The 16612-nt window shown below is 35.9% G+C and overlaps 1 protein-coding gene across 1 annotated transcript; it reads left to right on the top strand.

Annotated features, from left to right (window-relative positions):
• The first annotated feature begins 6848 nt into the window (after window positions 1–6848).
• Window positions 6849–15095, top strand: LOC121397319 (extracellular calcium-sensing receptor-like). The gene is made up of 5 exons (XM_041573946.1): window positions 6849–7106; window positions 7448–8290; window positions 10209–10436; window positions 11734–11857; window positions 14179–15095. The coding sequence occupies exons 1-5, from the start codon at window positions 6849–6851 to the stop codon at window positions 15093–15095; spliced, it is 2370 nt and encodes a 789-aa protein (XP_041429880.1).
• The last annotated feature ends 1517 nt before the right edge of the window (window positions 15096–16612 follow it).

Below are 16612 nucleotides of genomic sequence, written 5' to 3'. Positions count from 1 at the left end.
CGCGGCGTGGCGCCCGTCCATGCCGCCGCACCACTAGACCACCAGGTATTTTTATTACACTTAATTAGAGATGTTGGTGCAAATGCTGGAAGTTGCCACTTATTATTACAAATGTCCAAGGAACCTTAATAAAGACAAACAAGATGCTCTAATGCCCTACATATAAGCCCATCCTAAGACAAAAGTGGCATGCCCCTCAAATGGTAAAAAAAATAAATGTTGAATCAAACATTTTTGATAGTTACAACATTTAAAGACAATAAAGCTTTAAAATATGCAAAAACTTCAGCGTTTTTTTATAATGTGTTTGACTTTTTGGCACACAGGATATGATGTCACTGACATAAGATTGAGGATGATGTAACTTCATCTGATCAGTTCGCCAGGTCTAAGCTGGTGAAGGAAACTCTGGCAAAAGAGTTAACATTCTGTAAAATTTGCACTTTAATGAATTTGCAGAATAACGATCATTCTCCTGAGTGAAAAGTCGTCTGGCGATAGGGCGCAAAACAACGCTTGCAATTGTTTTTTTTGCTAGTAAATTATCCACTACCCCTGTTAGTAGATTGGCAATGTCCATGTGGATGGAATTACTGGTTCATTTTGGTATTTTGGCTTGCGACGGCCACTTTACCCTTTAGTAAATCTGCCCCCGTGTCTAGTTAAAACTCTTTCATCCTCTTTTCATGCTATGAATGATTTTCCAACACACATTGCACATCTATCCACATGGGAGACGGCCAATAACTGTGACATGTAAATTTTACTTTTCCCCAAAGCAGTATTTTAATCATGAGATACTTTGAGATAATATAATCATTATGATTTCATAATAACAGCAATTCCATGTTAATTGAAATAATTATAACTTTGCTTTGCCCTCCACATTTAGGTTGAAGTCAGTGGCTTAATATAAAACCTGAATTTCAGCTTGTGGACTTAATGATGAAGGTAAGAAGAGTCCTCCAATATAAACTTTTTATATTGTGTAGTAAGTTCAGTTAATAGAGTTCTATTCTTTACAGATACAGAAGGGGACTTTATCTGAGCATTTATATTAAACTATGATAACTGAACTCCTTTTCTAAGGAACTGTTCTTTGATCAGGTAAGATATTTTCTCCAGATCCAAATTTGAATATCTGTAGGTAAAAATTTCCATGTATAGAAGCAAATGAAAATGTGAAATGCTATTCTTGAATTTGTTAAAATAATCTGCCTTTTTAAATAGTTGAAATATTTTTGGAACATTTTAAAAACTAAAAATGTAAATGTATTGGTCTAGAAAATACAATTTTTAATGGGCATGTGCAATTACTTTTGGATAGCAGTGCCCACCTTCAGAAACTGAAGTTTAAACATGCATATTGGGGTGCAACTGACAGCAAATGTACCACCATCAATTATGTAGCTTTATAGTCAAAAATTATTTGAATTTGGTTTGGCTGAAATAAAAGTTAAGATGCATCCAAAATAGTGCAACAATTGTTGATATTCAACCAAATCCTGTAACATCCTGCCTTGGTTTGAACCCATGACCAGCTGTTTTCCAAGCAATCTGCATTACCACTTCACTCTATGAACTAATAGCACAGGTTGTGTTTCACTGCTGTTGGTATCCCAGTATTTCCTAGAAGGCATGAACTTGTTCCACCTGTTGTTAATCTGGTCATGGATTGATCAGTGTAACCATGGCTATAAAATCCCCTGTTCTAGATTGTTTCGTTGCCTCGTATAGGTCAAACTTGGTTGTTCCTAGGTTAACTGAATACTCATTTGCTTGTTCTTGATACCTGCTCCTGTCCCCGGTGTGACTTCTTGGTTTTGACCTTGCCTGTTGCCTGTTCCTGACCTAGAGTTTGTTTCATGATTCTGCTGCTGGATATATATATATTTTTGTAGCTACAGTGTCATTCTGCTACTAAAGTAAATAAAGTTCTGTCTTTCATAAAAAGGGCATTAAATCAAGGGATGAAAACATAATTTTGCCTCTTTACATCTCCCTGGTAAGGCCTCAACTTGAGTATCCAATGCAGTTTTGGACCCAGTCCTTAGGAAAGATATTAATAACGTTTAGATTATGAGGGTAGACTGTCAAGATTGGGGTTCTTTTCTCTGGAAAAAAAACACTTTTTCCCCATAAAAAGGATCTACACACCAGATGCAACCCCTTTAGAATAGAGGAACAGAACTTTCATGTGAAGCAGCGTAGGTGGTTCTTCACAGTGAGGACAGTGAAGCTGATAAATGATGTTGTGATGGCTGATTTTGTTAATGACTTTAGGAGGGGATTGGATGATTTCTTGGACAAGTATAATATCATATCCTATCATTGTATAATTAGTATAGTTATTGGTATATAGTTTATGTGAGTGTATGGACAGGTCGGTGTGTGTGTATGGATGTGCACTGGGTTTCATTTAGAGGAGTTGAACTTGAAGGACTTTGGTATTTTTTTCAAACCAACTTAACTATGTAACTATGTTATTTGGTTCTGACCTGGCCAGGAAATTAGTCACCCCTGGGTTTGGTTTTGCCATATGTGACTAATCCTTAATGAAATCATATAACTCTCTTAAAAACCTTTAAAAATACAGTAACTTTCACTGAAGTTATGAATAACTGTTTCATATGAAGTATAACAAGAAATGTTAAGAGTATTTTTTTTAAATTTTCAAAACTATTATAGTAATGAAATGGAGTTTTGCTTACTCTGCATTCTAGAGTAAGCGGGTTGAAATTTTTCAATGCACCATCCTGAACCTGTTACATCCTGCTATTCATTTTATCTAGCATTATCTATTCTGACCCCTCTCTGATTACCCTGTAGTATAGATAAATTCAATCAGTGACCAGAGGGAAGAGATCAGCAGTCAGATTGATTTGTAAGTGGTGTGAATTGGTGTCAAACCATGAACTCATGAAATAAACACACACTTTTTGTTTGCAAGTGGATGGAAGCATTTTTATTGTTTCATTGGACACTCAATGGAAGGTACAAGTTATTCCACCTGTACTCCACTATTACTATTTCTTTTTCTCTTTGTATCAGCTTGATTACATCACCAAAAAGACGCTCTGCTTGAATATTAAAAAGTCAATTAATATACCCAAAGATTCCTGAGGTTTCCCTTCTTTTCCCGGCTCCCAATAGACTCGCTCTCCTCCGAGTAGAACACCAAACTTCCTTCAATTTGGCAGAGTCAGTGCTGCAATAGCTTCAGGAAACAAGCAGTATAGCGATACGATAATATATAGTGTAGTTTATTTATAACTTTGTTGGATTTGTTTAGCCCACTTGCCAAAAAAAAAGTCTCAATTAGACAGAAAGCACATGCACAACACACTTGTGTGTCATCCAAATAGGCTACAGTCAAATCACCACGTGCAGTTTCGGTGTGTACTTACAGGGAATATGCCAGCGACATTGCAATGAAGCAAAGGAGGGTCACAGGCATATTACCCGCCCCCTCACAGTGGCATATCTCTCCAATAAGCTTTTATGCATCTGGAAGAGTGAGACGCAAGTACCCAACGTCATCACCAAGCACCTGAAAGGATACACGTGGAGGAAAAGCAATGCTGGTCGGAGCACAACCGCGGGGAGTGCGGGTGAAATACTGACTGGGGGACTGTGATGCTCGTATTTATACCGGAATTGTGAGTGAATTTTAGTATAATTTTAGAAATAAAAGGGTTTTACGATGTCACTACTTCATTTTTAAAGTGACGTTTATTGTTTATTTTAAATGTTTGTGATTTGTGAGCACACACCTAAACTCCACGTGGTGATTTGACTGTAGCCTATTTGGATGACACAAATTGAGACTTTTTGAGACTTTTTTTTTTGGCAAGTGGGCTAAACAAATCCAACAAAGGTATAAATATACTACACTATATATTATCGTATCGCTATACTGCTTGTTTCCTGAAGCTATTGCAGCGCTGACTCCGTACAAATTGAAGGAAGCTTCCTGCTTGAAATTTAGCTTGTATTGTTACTTGCCAAACCCAACACAGGAACACACTTCCTTGGCTTGACCAAGGTTCCACAAATTTCATATCAACCTGCTATTTACTATTGTATATCCTGGCAACTAAACTCTTCATCTAACTTTTTCTGTTTGAATAATCTGTGTTTTCTAGCTTGCACTTTAGCAGAACTAGTTTGAATACATTGGTCCGCAACTGGTAATTTCAAACATAATTTAAAAAAAAAAAGTGATTTATGTTATTACAGGTATGGGACCTGTTATCCAGAATGCTCGGGACCTGGGGTTTTCCGGATAATGGATCTTTCCTTAATTTGGGTTCCCATGCCTTAAGTCTACTAGAAATTCATGTAAACATTAAATAAACCCAATAGTCTGGTTTCGCTTCCAATAAGGATTAATTATATCTTAGTTGGGATCAAGTACAAGGTACTGTTTTATTATTACAGAGAAAAAGGAAATCATTTTTAAAAATTTGGATTATTTGGATAAAATAGAGTCTATGGCCATTCCGTAATTCTAAACTTTCTGGATATCGGGTTTCCGGATAAGGGATCCTATACCTGTACAAAATATGTACAGTTAAACTTCCTTTATTAGCATGGTATAAAATATTATGGAGGATACTGTATGTCATAAAAGACACTAAGTTTTCCCAGGAGCAGTAACCTATAGCAACCAATCAGCAGGAAGCATTTGTTGATCACCCGTTTAACAGCAAACATCTTATTGTCTGCTATTGGTTACTACTCCTTGGCAAACTGAGTATCTTTCATTACATAGTGTATGTCTGATAATAATTCCATTAAAATGCTTTTACTGTACAATATCAAGTGTTTCATTTTAATATTCTCATTGTATTTGGCTTCCAGATAAATATCCTCAAACAAAAACAAACATGCTTCTAACTTCCATCTACTTTTGCCATCTCTACTTGTTCCTAATACTGTTCTGTTATAAAGATGTTGCATGTGAGACTTCATTAGAAGGATGCAGATTGTCTACTGAAGATATTTTTGGCTATTCATTGGCTGGGGATATCACATTGGGAGGTCTCTTTCCTGTCCACATTGAAACAATTACTCCTAATACAACCTATAGGCAAAGTCCACAGCCTCCTCAGTGTAGCAGGTATGTTCTTCCAATGCCATTTAGTAAAATCTATTTCTTTAACATGTAATAACTTGTCCACATGGAAGTAACAAAATGGCTGATATAAAAAAGGGATGTGTAGTCCAAATCTGACAGCTCTGCACTCTTTTTCTTCATTCCTCTTCATACTTTTATCAAGGGGCACAGGTTTAGTAAAATGTTTCTGTTTATTTTTGTCCAAAAAGCTTGGAAAAAATTGCCAAGTGGAAAACTTTTACTTCTAGTTAAATAATGAGGTGGCAGATATATGTCACCTCATTATCAAACACACACACACATGTCAGTGCTCTTCCTTGTCTTTAAAAAGGATAGAAAATGTGCCTCTGTTTTTCTAAAATGGTGTGGGGGGGCAGGATATGCTCCCTTATAAGTAAAGTGAGATGGGAGAAGAGAAAGCCTGCATTTCAAGTGGAAAACTTAAAGTGAATTCTACATCAACAGAAGATCATTTTGAGTCCCTTCAAAATGATGAAAGTTCCTAGAAAGGTTAGGAAATCCTGTATTAAGGTAAAGAGGCCTTATACAAGCTGTTGTAAAACCAGACAATTATCTATGTGTGAAACTGATAAACTTTCTTATTCAGGCAGTTACAATTTTGACATGGCAAATGATTTTCATACACCTAGAGGCAGATTTATCAAGGGTCGAATTTCGAAGATAAAAATACTTCGAAATTCGACCATCGAATTGAAATACTTCGAATATCGAAGTCAAAGTTTTTTTCATCGAATTTGGGTATTCTGCAGTTGATGTAAAATCTTTTGATCCAACCATTAAATCCTTCGAATCTAACGATTCGAAGAATTTCAGCGATCGATCGAACGATTTTACTTTGACTTCCAAAAACATAGAAAAATGCTCTAGAAGGTACCCATAGGCTGACATAGCACTTTGGCAGGTTTAATTTGGTGAAGTATTGAAGTCAAAGTTTTTTTAAAGAGACAGTACTTTGATTATTGAATGGACGAATGGTCAAACGATTTAACTTTGAAAGAATTCGAAGTCAAAGTCGTAGTATCCTATTCGATGGTCGAAGTATCCCAAAAATTACTTTGAATTTCGAATTTTTTTCTTAGAGAATTCCCTCGAATTCACTTCGACCCTTGATAAATCTGCCCCTTACAGTTGTTAATTCTCCCTCTCTAAATGATGGCAAGTTAAAAATGACCTGCCATAATGACCAGTTCACAGTTTGTACTTTTCATCTTGAAAAACAAAACACAATTTTTTTATGTTATGAAAGTGACATACATTTATCCTGTCTGATGTATCTTGTCTGATGCAGTTTGGTAACAATATGGATGGTCTAAATGCCAAAGCCTGTTGATCACTATACGCCTAAGCCTGAGCTATTCAGTTTCATACCAACTGTTGATCTATGATATATGATATACTTGGAATAAGATCACTATTGAACCGTTATTTAAATTATAAACTTTGGTACAATTGCAGCTTAAGTTGATCTTTCAAATTGATTCATTTTTGGAGCCCTACCCCACCCACAGATTATTATACAGTTCAGTTAGTGAGAATGAATTCCTTGAAAGAATTGTGCCTGTGTGCTGTTTTTCAATAGGGTCACATATTTCTCTGATGGATTAAGTGACCTTTCTCTGGAATGTATTTCATTTTAGAACAGTATTTTGAATCACTTTTTTATTTGCTTTTTAGATTCCATATACGATATTATCGTTTAATTCTTGCAATGGTATTTGCAATACTAGAAATTAATGAATCAACTGAACTATTGCCCAATATAACACTGGGCTTCAAGCTCTTTGACTCATGTTACAACGAGGTACTATCATTGATGGGAGCAAAATGGATCTTGTCAGGAAAAAAAAATGGAGTGCCAAATTATAACTGTAACAAGGATCATATGCCATTGGCAATTGTTGGTGACATGCCATCTAAGGCCTCAGTGCCCCTAGCCAGGATCTTGGGATTGAACAGATATCCACAGGTACATAACCACTTTGCATTTATCTAAAGACATTGTGTCAAAAGACTAAAACTAAAATAAAAACACATGTTTTATGTTCAAAGATTTGCAATATGAATATGTATTCTCAATTAAGGCAACATGAAGGATTTTTCACAATGAGTGTAGGGCAGCTGTATAATGTTCTGTCTGATCATGTCAGATTCTCTCCCCAGTGCCTGGAATTAGGTTCTTCTTTAAAGCTATTGTTGGTAAGGAGTCTTATTTTATTATTTCTGGTGTTAAACAGAATAGACCAAATTAAGTATGTAAAAAATATTTCACCAGACTGCTCAGTACTTTGTTTTGTTGTTTTCCAACAGGTTAGCTATGCTTCAGGCCAACCCTTATTGAGTGATAAAATACAGTTCCCATCATTCCTCAGGACTACATATAATGTTGACTATGAATGGTCTGCCATTGCTCAGTTGGTCAAGTACTTTAATTGGACCTGGGTGGGTATGATATACTCAGATAACGACTTGGGTATATCAGGTGCACAACTGTTAACTAGAGAAATAGAGAAAAGTGGTGGATGCATTGCATTTCAGGAGACACTTTCTATAAGCAGCTCCATGAAGTTCATCTACCGTATAATTGATGTGATCAAGAAATCCAGAGCAACAGTGATTGTTTTATTCTGCACCATAGAAAGCCTTGTATCTTTAATGGAAGAGATTTCTTTTTGCAATATCACTGACAAAGTCTGGGTGGGAACATCCGGCTGGTCCATTACTTCTGATTTTCCTAGGATAGAAATTCTAACAACCTTAAATGGGAGCCTTGGAATAGCACCTAAAAATGGGAATATTCCAGGTTTTAAAGAATTTCTTCATAGCATCCATCCTTCCATATTTTCAAATGATCCTTACATGAAGACATTTTGGGAGAATGCTTTTCACTGTGTTTGGCCAGGAAATGATGCCTACAATAATTTGTCTCAAACACTTCTGAAAAATGGCAGTGATTGGTGCACAGGAAAGGAGAGACTGGACAGCATTGATGTAAATATATATGATGTCTACAACTTTAAATATACATACAATGTGCATAACGCTGTCTTTGCTCTAGCTTATGCTTTGCACCAGATGAAGAATTGTGTTCCAGGGAAAGGGCCTTTCAAGAATGGAGCTTGTGCTGATGCCCCTAATCATCAGCCTTGGCAGGTAAAGTATATCACTCTCCTAGATAAGGGAGTATGAGGGTAGCAATGTGTGAAATGTACTATTGATTTCATAAAATGTTTTGTGTATTTAATGTGACATTAAAACCACTGACAGAGAATGGTAACCATTATTAAAGGGATATTAGAGTATTATTGTTTTTTTTTTCCTGAAGCTGATGTACACAGAACCAAACTTTTCTCCTTGTATATCAAAATAAAAGCCACATTATGGGCCTTATTTATTATTTAAATTAAAAACGTCTGACCAGACTAGAATTTACGAGTGTACCTAATTTATTATTAAAAAAGCACGATTTAATCAGATCAGGGACAAACATGATAAAATTGAGTGAAAATCCAACTAGTATAATTTTTCAGATATCTTTCCCGAATTGTTCGATTTTGGGGGCTTTTTATCGAAAAGCCCCAATTTTTGGATTTTGGCCGAAAAGTCTGAAATAGCCGGATTTTTGGGCAAATTGCAGTGCAGACCACAGAAGTTTCCAAATAGAATAGGGATCTCTCCTATTGACTTATATACAACCTCTGTAGATCTGAGATGCAGGATTTTTGGATTCTGACTTTTTCCATGCTCGCTGTATAATAAATCTTGAAAAAAAAACACAAAAAATTCAGATTTCATTGTAAAAAAACTCAAGTTTTTCACATTTTTTGGATTCTGACTTTGATAAATAACCCCCTATATGTATGTGATGTCCAGAGATGGAATAACGTCTCAAGACTGAAAACTAGTTTGTCCTAAAGTAAACAAAGCCTTAGAGAAGTCAGGCTTAAAGGACAGTGGCAGATACCTCCCTTTATAGCATATTCTATGACAGACAAGTTGAGCTAGTAAGAGCATCTATACTTCTCTGAAGAGACTCAGTGTGGAGTGGTTCCCCAGGTAACATGTACAGTACCAAGTAATAGGACTTAAGTAGTTATGGGTTAGGAACCTATTAGTGTAATCCCTTGGAAGAGGCTGTGAGGATACAGGTACACTTAGGCAGCAGTGATGGGTAAATCTGACCCATTTTGCCGAAAATTTACAGTCAATGGGCAACAATTTTTTTTGACCCACAACAAATGTTTTAATTTAGTCTATGGGGGTTTTTTCATGGTAAAACCTGATGAAAGATTTTGCTCATAGCTATATAGGCAGATACTTGTGGTTTGGGTACTACCAATGGTGATGTGATACTATGAATATTGATATACCAAGTGAAGTACCTTATAACCTAAATTATAACCTAATTTCCTACATACAGAGCAGGGTGCAAAGTGCAAAAATGCATAATTGCCCAGGTACATAGGTATCACTCCAGTCATCCACTATGAATCTCATAATTTTCATATCATTCAGTAAAGTTTATTAGCGCCAGTTTTGCTAAACCTAGCTCCTAGCACATTCTTGTCTGCTCTCTGCACATAAAGCCATATTTTAAAGTCGAAGTAAAGTGAAATACTGTCCAGTAAAGTCATATTTCAGTCTCCAATACTTCTGTCAGGGCCCAACTGAGGTGACCGGTCAGCTGTATAATGTTTCCCCTTGGTGTCTATAATGCCACTTGAGAACTCATTCTGTGAATTAGTACGTTATATGGTTACAGAAGTGATGTATAGTGAGGAATGAAACTGTCCCACTTTGCCAAAACATTTGTGAAACCACAGAAAAATTAGAGAAATGCAGAAATACCACAGAAATTTGAATGAGCGATTTAACTTAGCATTGGAGTCAAGGGACATTGTTTAACTGTGACACCTTTGAATGAACATGTTTCATTAGATGACACTGCAAACCATACTGTATTTGTGTAATAAAGGCCTAAGAGTGTATTTAATGTTCAACTGCTATATACTGTACCTATTAGCAAGTATTGTCTTTTTAAAAGACAGTTTGTAAAATGATTTCCTCCTAGCTGCTTCATTACATCAAGAAAGTTGTCTTCAATAACACTGCAGGGGAACCAATATATTTTGATGAGAATGGAGATGGTCTTATTGCTGTAGACATCTTGAACTGGCAATTGTTTCCTAATGGAAGTAATCAGTATGTCCATATTGGTAGTTTTGATGCCAGATCTCCCAAAGGCCAGGAACTTAACATATGGCTAAAGAAGATTTTATGGAATGGACAGCACACCCATGTGAGTATATATTTAGTATGTTTAGAACTGCTTCATGAGTACATACAATGATAACACACTTCCAGACCCAAACGTTCCAGTTAAGGTATAAAACATGTTATCAAGAATGCTCAGGACCTGGGGGTTTCCAGACAAGTGATCTTTATCTAATTTGGACCACCATACTTTAAGTCAGGGATCCCCAACCTTTTTCACCAGTGAGCCACATTTAAATGAGAGCAACAAAATTCCTGGGGTGCAAATTATGGGCTGTGATTGGCTATTGGTAGCCCCTGTGTGGACTGACAGCCTATGGTAGCACACATGGTTTTTATGCAACCAAAACTTGCCGTCAAGCCAGGAAATAAAAAAAATAAACCACCAATGCCAATGGGAGCAACATCCAAGGGGTCAGTGAACAACATGCTGCTCACAAGCCACTGGTTGGAGACCCCTGGCTTCTAAAAATCATTTATTTAAAAAAAAAAAAAAACAATAGGATTGTTTTGCCCCCAAGAAAGGCTAATTATATATTAGTTGTTGTTATAAGATGTTGTTTTATCATTTCAGAGAAAGAAATTGCTACTACAAATTTGAATTATTTGGTTAAAATGGGGTCAATAAGTTGGCTGCACGGTACTTCAGAGTTTTCTGGATAATGGGTTTTAGGAAAAGAGGTATCATAACTGTACATGATTTATTTACACATTTTGACTATCCCCCGTCTTGTAAGAAGACAACTGTAAAAATAGTGATGGATGCTTGGACAGCTTTATATGGTACTACGACTCATTTAACATTTAAACATAGGCAGCTCCATTATTCCAATTTAACACCTATATTATTATATCAGGCCTTAAATAGTTTATATGGCCACAACTTAAATTTGCACTTGCTGGCCAAGATATATAGATTTTGTTCTTAAATCTCTAGATCTCTGGGAATTATACATGCTGGTTTTTCAAGCCAATGCAGGAATAATTTCTAAATCTGATGTGAATTTGGAAAATCTACTCACAGAGTTAATAGATAAAGCTGATGTGAAACCACTGATGTCTATTAATATAAACAACTATCGATCAAAGTGCACTGCCCATAGACATTTATATGTTATAACATAAAAGCTAAAATAGCTTTTTATGCACTAATTTCAGATGTGCCATGATGTCGGAAGCAAATAGACTCAAAGCAATGGCACCTAAAGTCAAGGCATTTATCCAATATGACTGACCTTTAACTGAATTGTGTGTTACAGTTTAATTATTCATGCCCATTCTGAAATATACTTGGAGAGTTTCCAAATAATATTTCTTTATAGGTCCCTGTCTCAGTTTGCAGTCATCCATGTCCCAAAGGCTACAGAAGAGCTGCACTTCAAGGGCAAAAGATTTGCTGCTTTGATTGCCTGCCATGTTCTGAAGGAGAGATTCTTAATCCAAATGGTGTGTACCAAAATAATGCAAAGACATTTATTTATAGATAGCAATAGTTAAAACATATAACTCATCAAATTGAACCAACTGTATATCAGTGTTGAAACAGAAAATTAATATAAAAGACCAGCACAACTTTTGACACAGATGTGTAAACTAATTACATTTTCCATGTGAAAATCAAACAATAGCCTGATGCCTATAAATACTGCATGAGTCAGTAGACACAAAGGTGGTTATTTACTATACTTCATTATTTTTTGGGGGGCTAAAATTTTTAGAGAAAACAAAAACTCAAATTCTTCGAGATTTATTATACCCTGTAGCTGCAAAAAGTCCAAATCTAAAAATCCACCATCTCAAACCTGTCAAGGTCATGTATAAGTTAATTGGAGATGGCCCTTTAACAATTATAAGATATTGTGGTCTGTCCTGGTTTTCGTCTGATAATCCAAAAATGTTGGGGTGTTCTGGTGATAACCCGAAAAAAACAAGCGATTCAGGCTTCAAATCCGAAAAATTTGTGCAAATCAAGTTTTCGCTCTAATTGGAATTGAGTTTTTTCCAGAACTGATTTTTTCAAGTTATTGTATTGCTAAATAAGATAACGTTGTGGATGGGAGTTTGGTCTAGTTTGGTTTAATAAAAAATTTAGATAAATAGGAGTTTTAGTAAATAACCCCCGAAATGTACTAGCCTGTTGTTTGCATGTTAAGCACACAGAATAACATCCAGGGGAAGATTTATGAAGGGTCAAATTGAAAATTCTAATTCTAATTTTCTGATTTTTTTATGGTCAAAACTCTCAAATTCAAATTGTGAATTATCCAAACTCGATTTTAATTTTAATTTCAAGATTTATCAAATTCGACTATTTACCACCTAATACCGGCCAATTTCATATAAATGACAATGGAAGAGGTCAAGGAATTAATATCGATATGTTACTAGTCTTGCTGACATTTGAGGCTTTTTCAGAGAATATACTTGAATCAAGTTTAGTCTAATTCGATTCGAATTTGGTTCAAGTTTTCGAGTCTGTAAAATTTGTGAGTTTTTAATATTCAATATTTTTAGTAAAAATTTTCGGCAAAAATTTGCCGCAGGAAAAATTTCACAGACGCCCATTAAAGTCTATGGGTGTCAAATTTATTTTGACGTGTGGCAAATTTTTTGGACACGCGTCATTTTTTTTCGGCATACAAGTCTATGGGCGTCATTTCTGTGGCGAAACAAGTCGAAAAAATTCACCCATCCCTAAATTTGCCTACCCGGTTTACTTTACACAGCAATATAGGAAAGATTTCTTATCTTTTATATCCATTCTCTTGAAATAACCTCTAGTTTCAGGTTTGGGGTGATTCACTAGCATAAATTTCTGAATGTACTCTCTTCATGTTCTTTTCTTTGACACATTTTTTTGCTATTAGCCACCCATGTACACAAATGGGCAATCACCCCTATTACCGTATATACTCGAGTATAAGCCGACCAGAGTATAAGCCGAGGTACCTAATTTTACCTACGAAAACTGGGAAAACGTATTGACTCGAGTATAAGCCTAGACACAACTACAGCCCTGTCTCCGACAAAGCGACCCCCCCAGCGATCAACCGGACTTCTTTTCAAAGTTGATGGTGACAGAGAATTGCCAAACGGATTACTGTGTGCATTGTCCCACTGTCCCACTACCATGTGCAGAGGGTGCTGTGTGATATTGCCATCACTGTTAATCCTTCATATAACCAACAGAGGGCGCTGTATGATATTGCAGTCATTGTTATTCTTTCATATAACCAACAGAGGGTGCGGTGTGATATTGCAGTCACTGTTATTCTTTCATATAACCAACAGAGGGCGCGCTGTTATTCTTTCATATAACCAACAGATGGTGCTGTGTGATTTTGCCGTCACTGTTATTCTTTCTTATAACCAACAGAGGGCGCACTGTTATTCTTTCATATAACCAACAGAGGGTGCTGTGTGATATTGCAGTCACTGCTATTCTTTCATATAACTAACAGAGGGTGCACTGTTATTCTTTCATATAACCAACAGAGGGCACTTTGTGATATTGCAGTCTCTCCCCAAGTGAACTGTTGGTATAGGAATGATTAAAAGTGACTGCAATCTCAGCTACTGCCCGCAGACTCGAGTATAAGCCAAGGTAGACTTTTTTAGCACATTTTGGATGCTGAAAAACTCGGCTTATACTCGAGTATATACAGTACCCATTTATTAAAAGTCACTCAGACTGAGAAACATTACATATCATACAGTTTAAATTGAATTAACTTTGATTTTCTAACATTTTGCTGCTTTTGTTCTAGATGACACTGAATGCCTGAAGTGCCCAGAAGACAAATGGCCTGACAGCAGAAAAGAAAAATGTCTTCCAAAGCTCATGCAGTTCCTTTCTTATGAAGACTCATTGGGCTACGCTTTAGCCTGTATTTCAATTTTGTTTTGTCTCTTTACATTTTCTGTGTTCTGCCTGTTCCTAGTTAAACAGAAGACTCCCATAGTAAAGGCAAATAACAGAGAGCTCAGTTACCTTCTTCTTATTTCCCTTATGTTTGGCTTTATGTGTTCCTTGCTATTCATTGGTAGACCCAACCAGATCATATGTATGATACGCCAGGTCATGTTTGCTGTCATCTTTTCACTGTGCGTTTCTGCCATACTAGCAAAGACTATCACAGTCATAATGATATTTAGTGCTACAAATCCAGACAGTAAATTGAAAAAACTGGTGGGATTAAGAATTCCTATTTATATTGTCCCTGGGTGCACAATTATTCAGATAATTCTGTGCTCTGTTTGGTTGACAACAGCAGCTCCATTTGCAGAATTCAATATGGCAGCAGAAATAGGAATAATAGTGATTGAGTGCAATGAAGGATCCAGGGTGTTATTTGCTTGTGTCTTGGGGTATATGGGTCTCTTAGCTGCTATTAGTCTATCAGTTGCATTTCTGGCGAGGAAGCTCCCTGACACATTTAATGAGACCAAGTTCATTACATTCAGTATGTTGGTATTTGCTAGTGTTTGGGTGACATTTATACCTGCTTATCTCAGTACTAAGGGTAAACAGACAGTGGCAGTAGAAATATTTGCTATTCTCTCTTCAAGTGCTGGTTTTCTTGTTTGCATCTTTTCCCCAAAATGTTATATTATATTACTGCACCCAGAAATGAACAGCAAACAATATATCACAGGGAGAAATACTAGAAAGCAAAGGATATGATTAAGACTATGGACATCTTGACTCTCCACATTTTAATATACAATTTACATGTACAAAATCATTTTAAGTAGAGCTAATAAATGAATATTTTAAAAACATAAAAGGGAACCCACAACCATATCCTAAACTCAGAAATTAATTTATCTTTCTGTTATTATGTACTGTACCTTAACAAAGCAAGAACGGGTATGTACTTCCATTATCCAGAAACCCATTATCCAGAAAGCACTGAATTACAGAAAGGCCATCTCCAATAAACTAACTAATTTTATCCAGATAATCCAAATTTTTAAAAATGGTTACCCTTTTCTCTGTAATAATAAGATAATACCTTGTACTTTATTTAAACTATGATATAATTAATCCTTATTGGTAACAAAACCAACCTATTGGGTTCATTTAATGTTTACATGATTTTCTAATAGACAAAGTATGAAGATCCAAATTACAAAAAGATCCATTATCTATACAACCCAGGTCCCAAGCATTCTGGATTACAGGTCCCATACCTGTAATGTATGATATTGATACCAGATATATGGGGTTATTTACTAAAATCTGAATTTCTCTCATATTTTATTAAAAAAAAAACCACAATGCCCAATTTTAGCTTATTTATTAAAAACCTGAATTGCTTTTTTTAGAGTTTGTGTCAGAAAACCCTGAAAAAGTCAGATTTTCTGGCTAAACTGAGAGCAGACCATGAAAACTTCAAATTGAGATAGATGCCTCTCACATTGACTTATACAGGACCTTGACAGGTCTGAAATGGCAGATTTTCAGATTTGGGCTTTTTGCAGCACTTTGAGTTTGAGTTTTCTAGTGTAAACAACTTTAATTTTTCAAGATTCTAACATTTGAATTTTAATAAATAACCCCCTTAATGTTAAAATAATTTGATGTTCCCCTGTGTGTTCATTTGGTACATTTAAACATTAAACTATTAAATGGTCCACCTTTATCATTAGATTTGAACCTGATTATAATATTATTTAATATCATTTAATGGAATACTTTTCTTTTCTTCACTTTGAACAATTTTGGTGTGTGTAATGGGGAAATCTTTTTATCTGTATGAAAGAAAATGTCCATTGCTCTTATACAACCAGTATGTAAATTGGTAACCCATAACACTTAGGGGCAAATTTACTCCGAAATTGTGCAACAATTGCGTAGATTCGCCAGGACAACGCTAACTCACTAAAATCCGAAGTGGCGTCCAGGGAGCAAAATGCTGGCGAAGTTGCGCTAGCATTACTGCGGCAAGCAAAGCAAAGTTGCGTTAACATTGCCTAATTTGCATACAGCGGGAAGTTAAAGTACAATGGACATACATGTTGCAGCCAATACATTACACTACACAAGCCCAGGGAACCTTAATAAAATAAACTAGAGTTGTTATATTGCCCTACACATGAGCCCACTGTATAGTTTTTGCCATATGTTAGAAAATGTAGGGGGGAAGCCGGGTACCCCCAAAAAAATTAAGATCTTTTGCAGCCTATCACCCTGTTTAT

This window comes from Xenopus laevis, chromosome 8L (assembly GCF_017654675.1).
Source record: "Xenopus laevis strain J_2021 chromosome 8L, Xenopus_laevis_v10.1, whole genome shotgun sequence".
NCBI classification, from domain to species: Eukaryota; Metazoa; Chordata; class Amphibia; order Anura; family Pipidae; genus Xenopus; species Xenopus laevis.
Note: the sequence above shows the minus strand (reverse complement) of the source record. Positions and strands in the feature narration are given on the sequence as shown.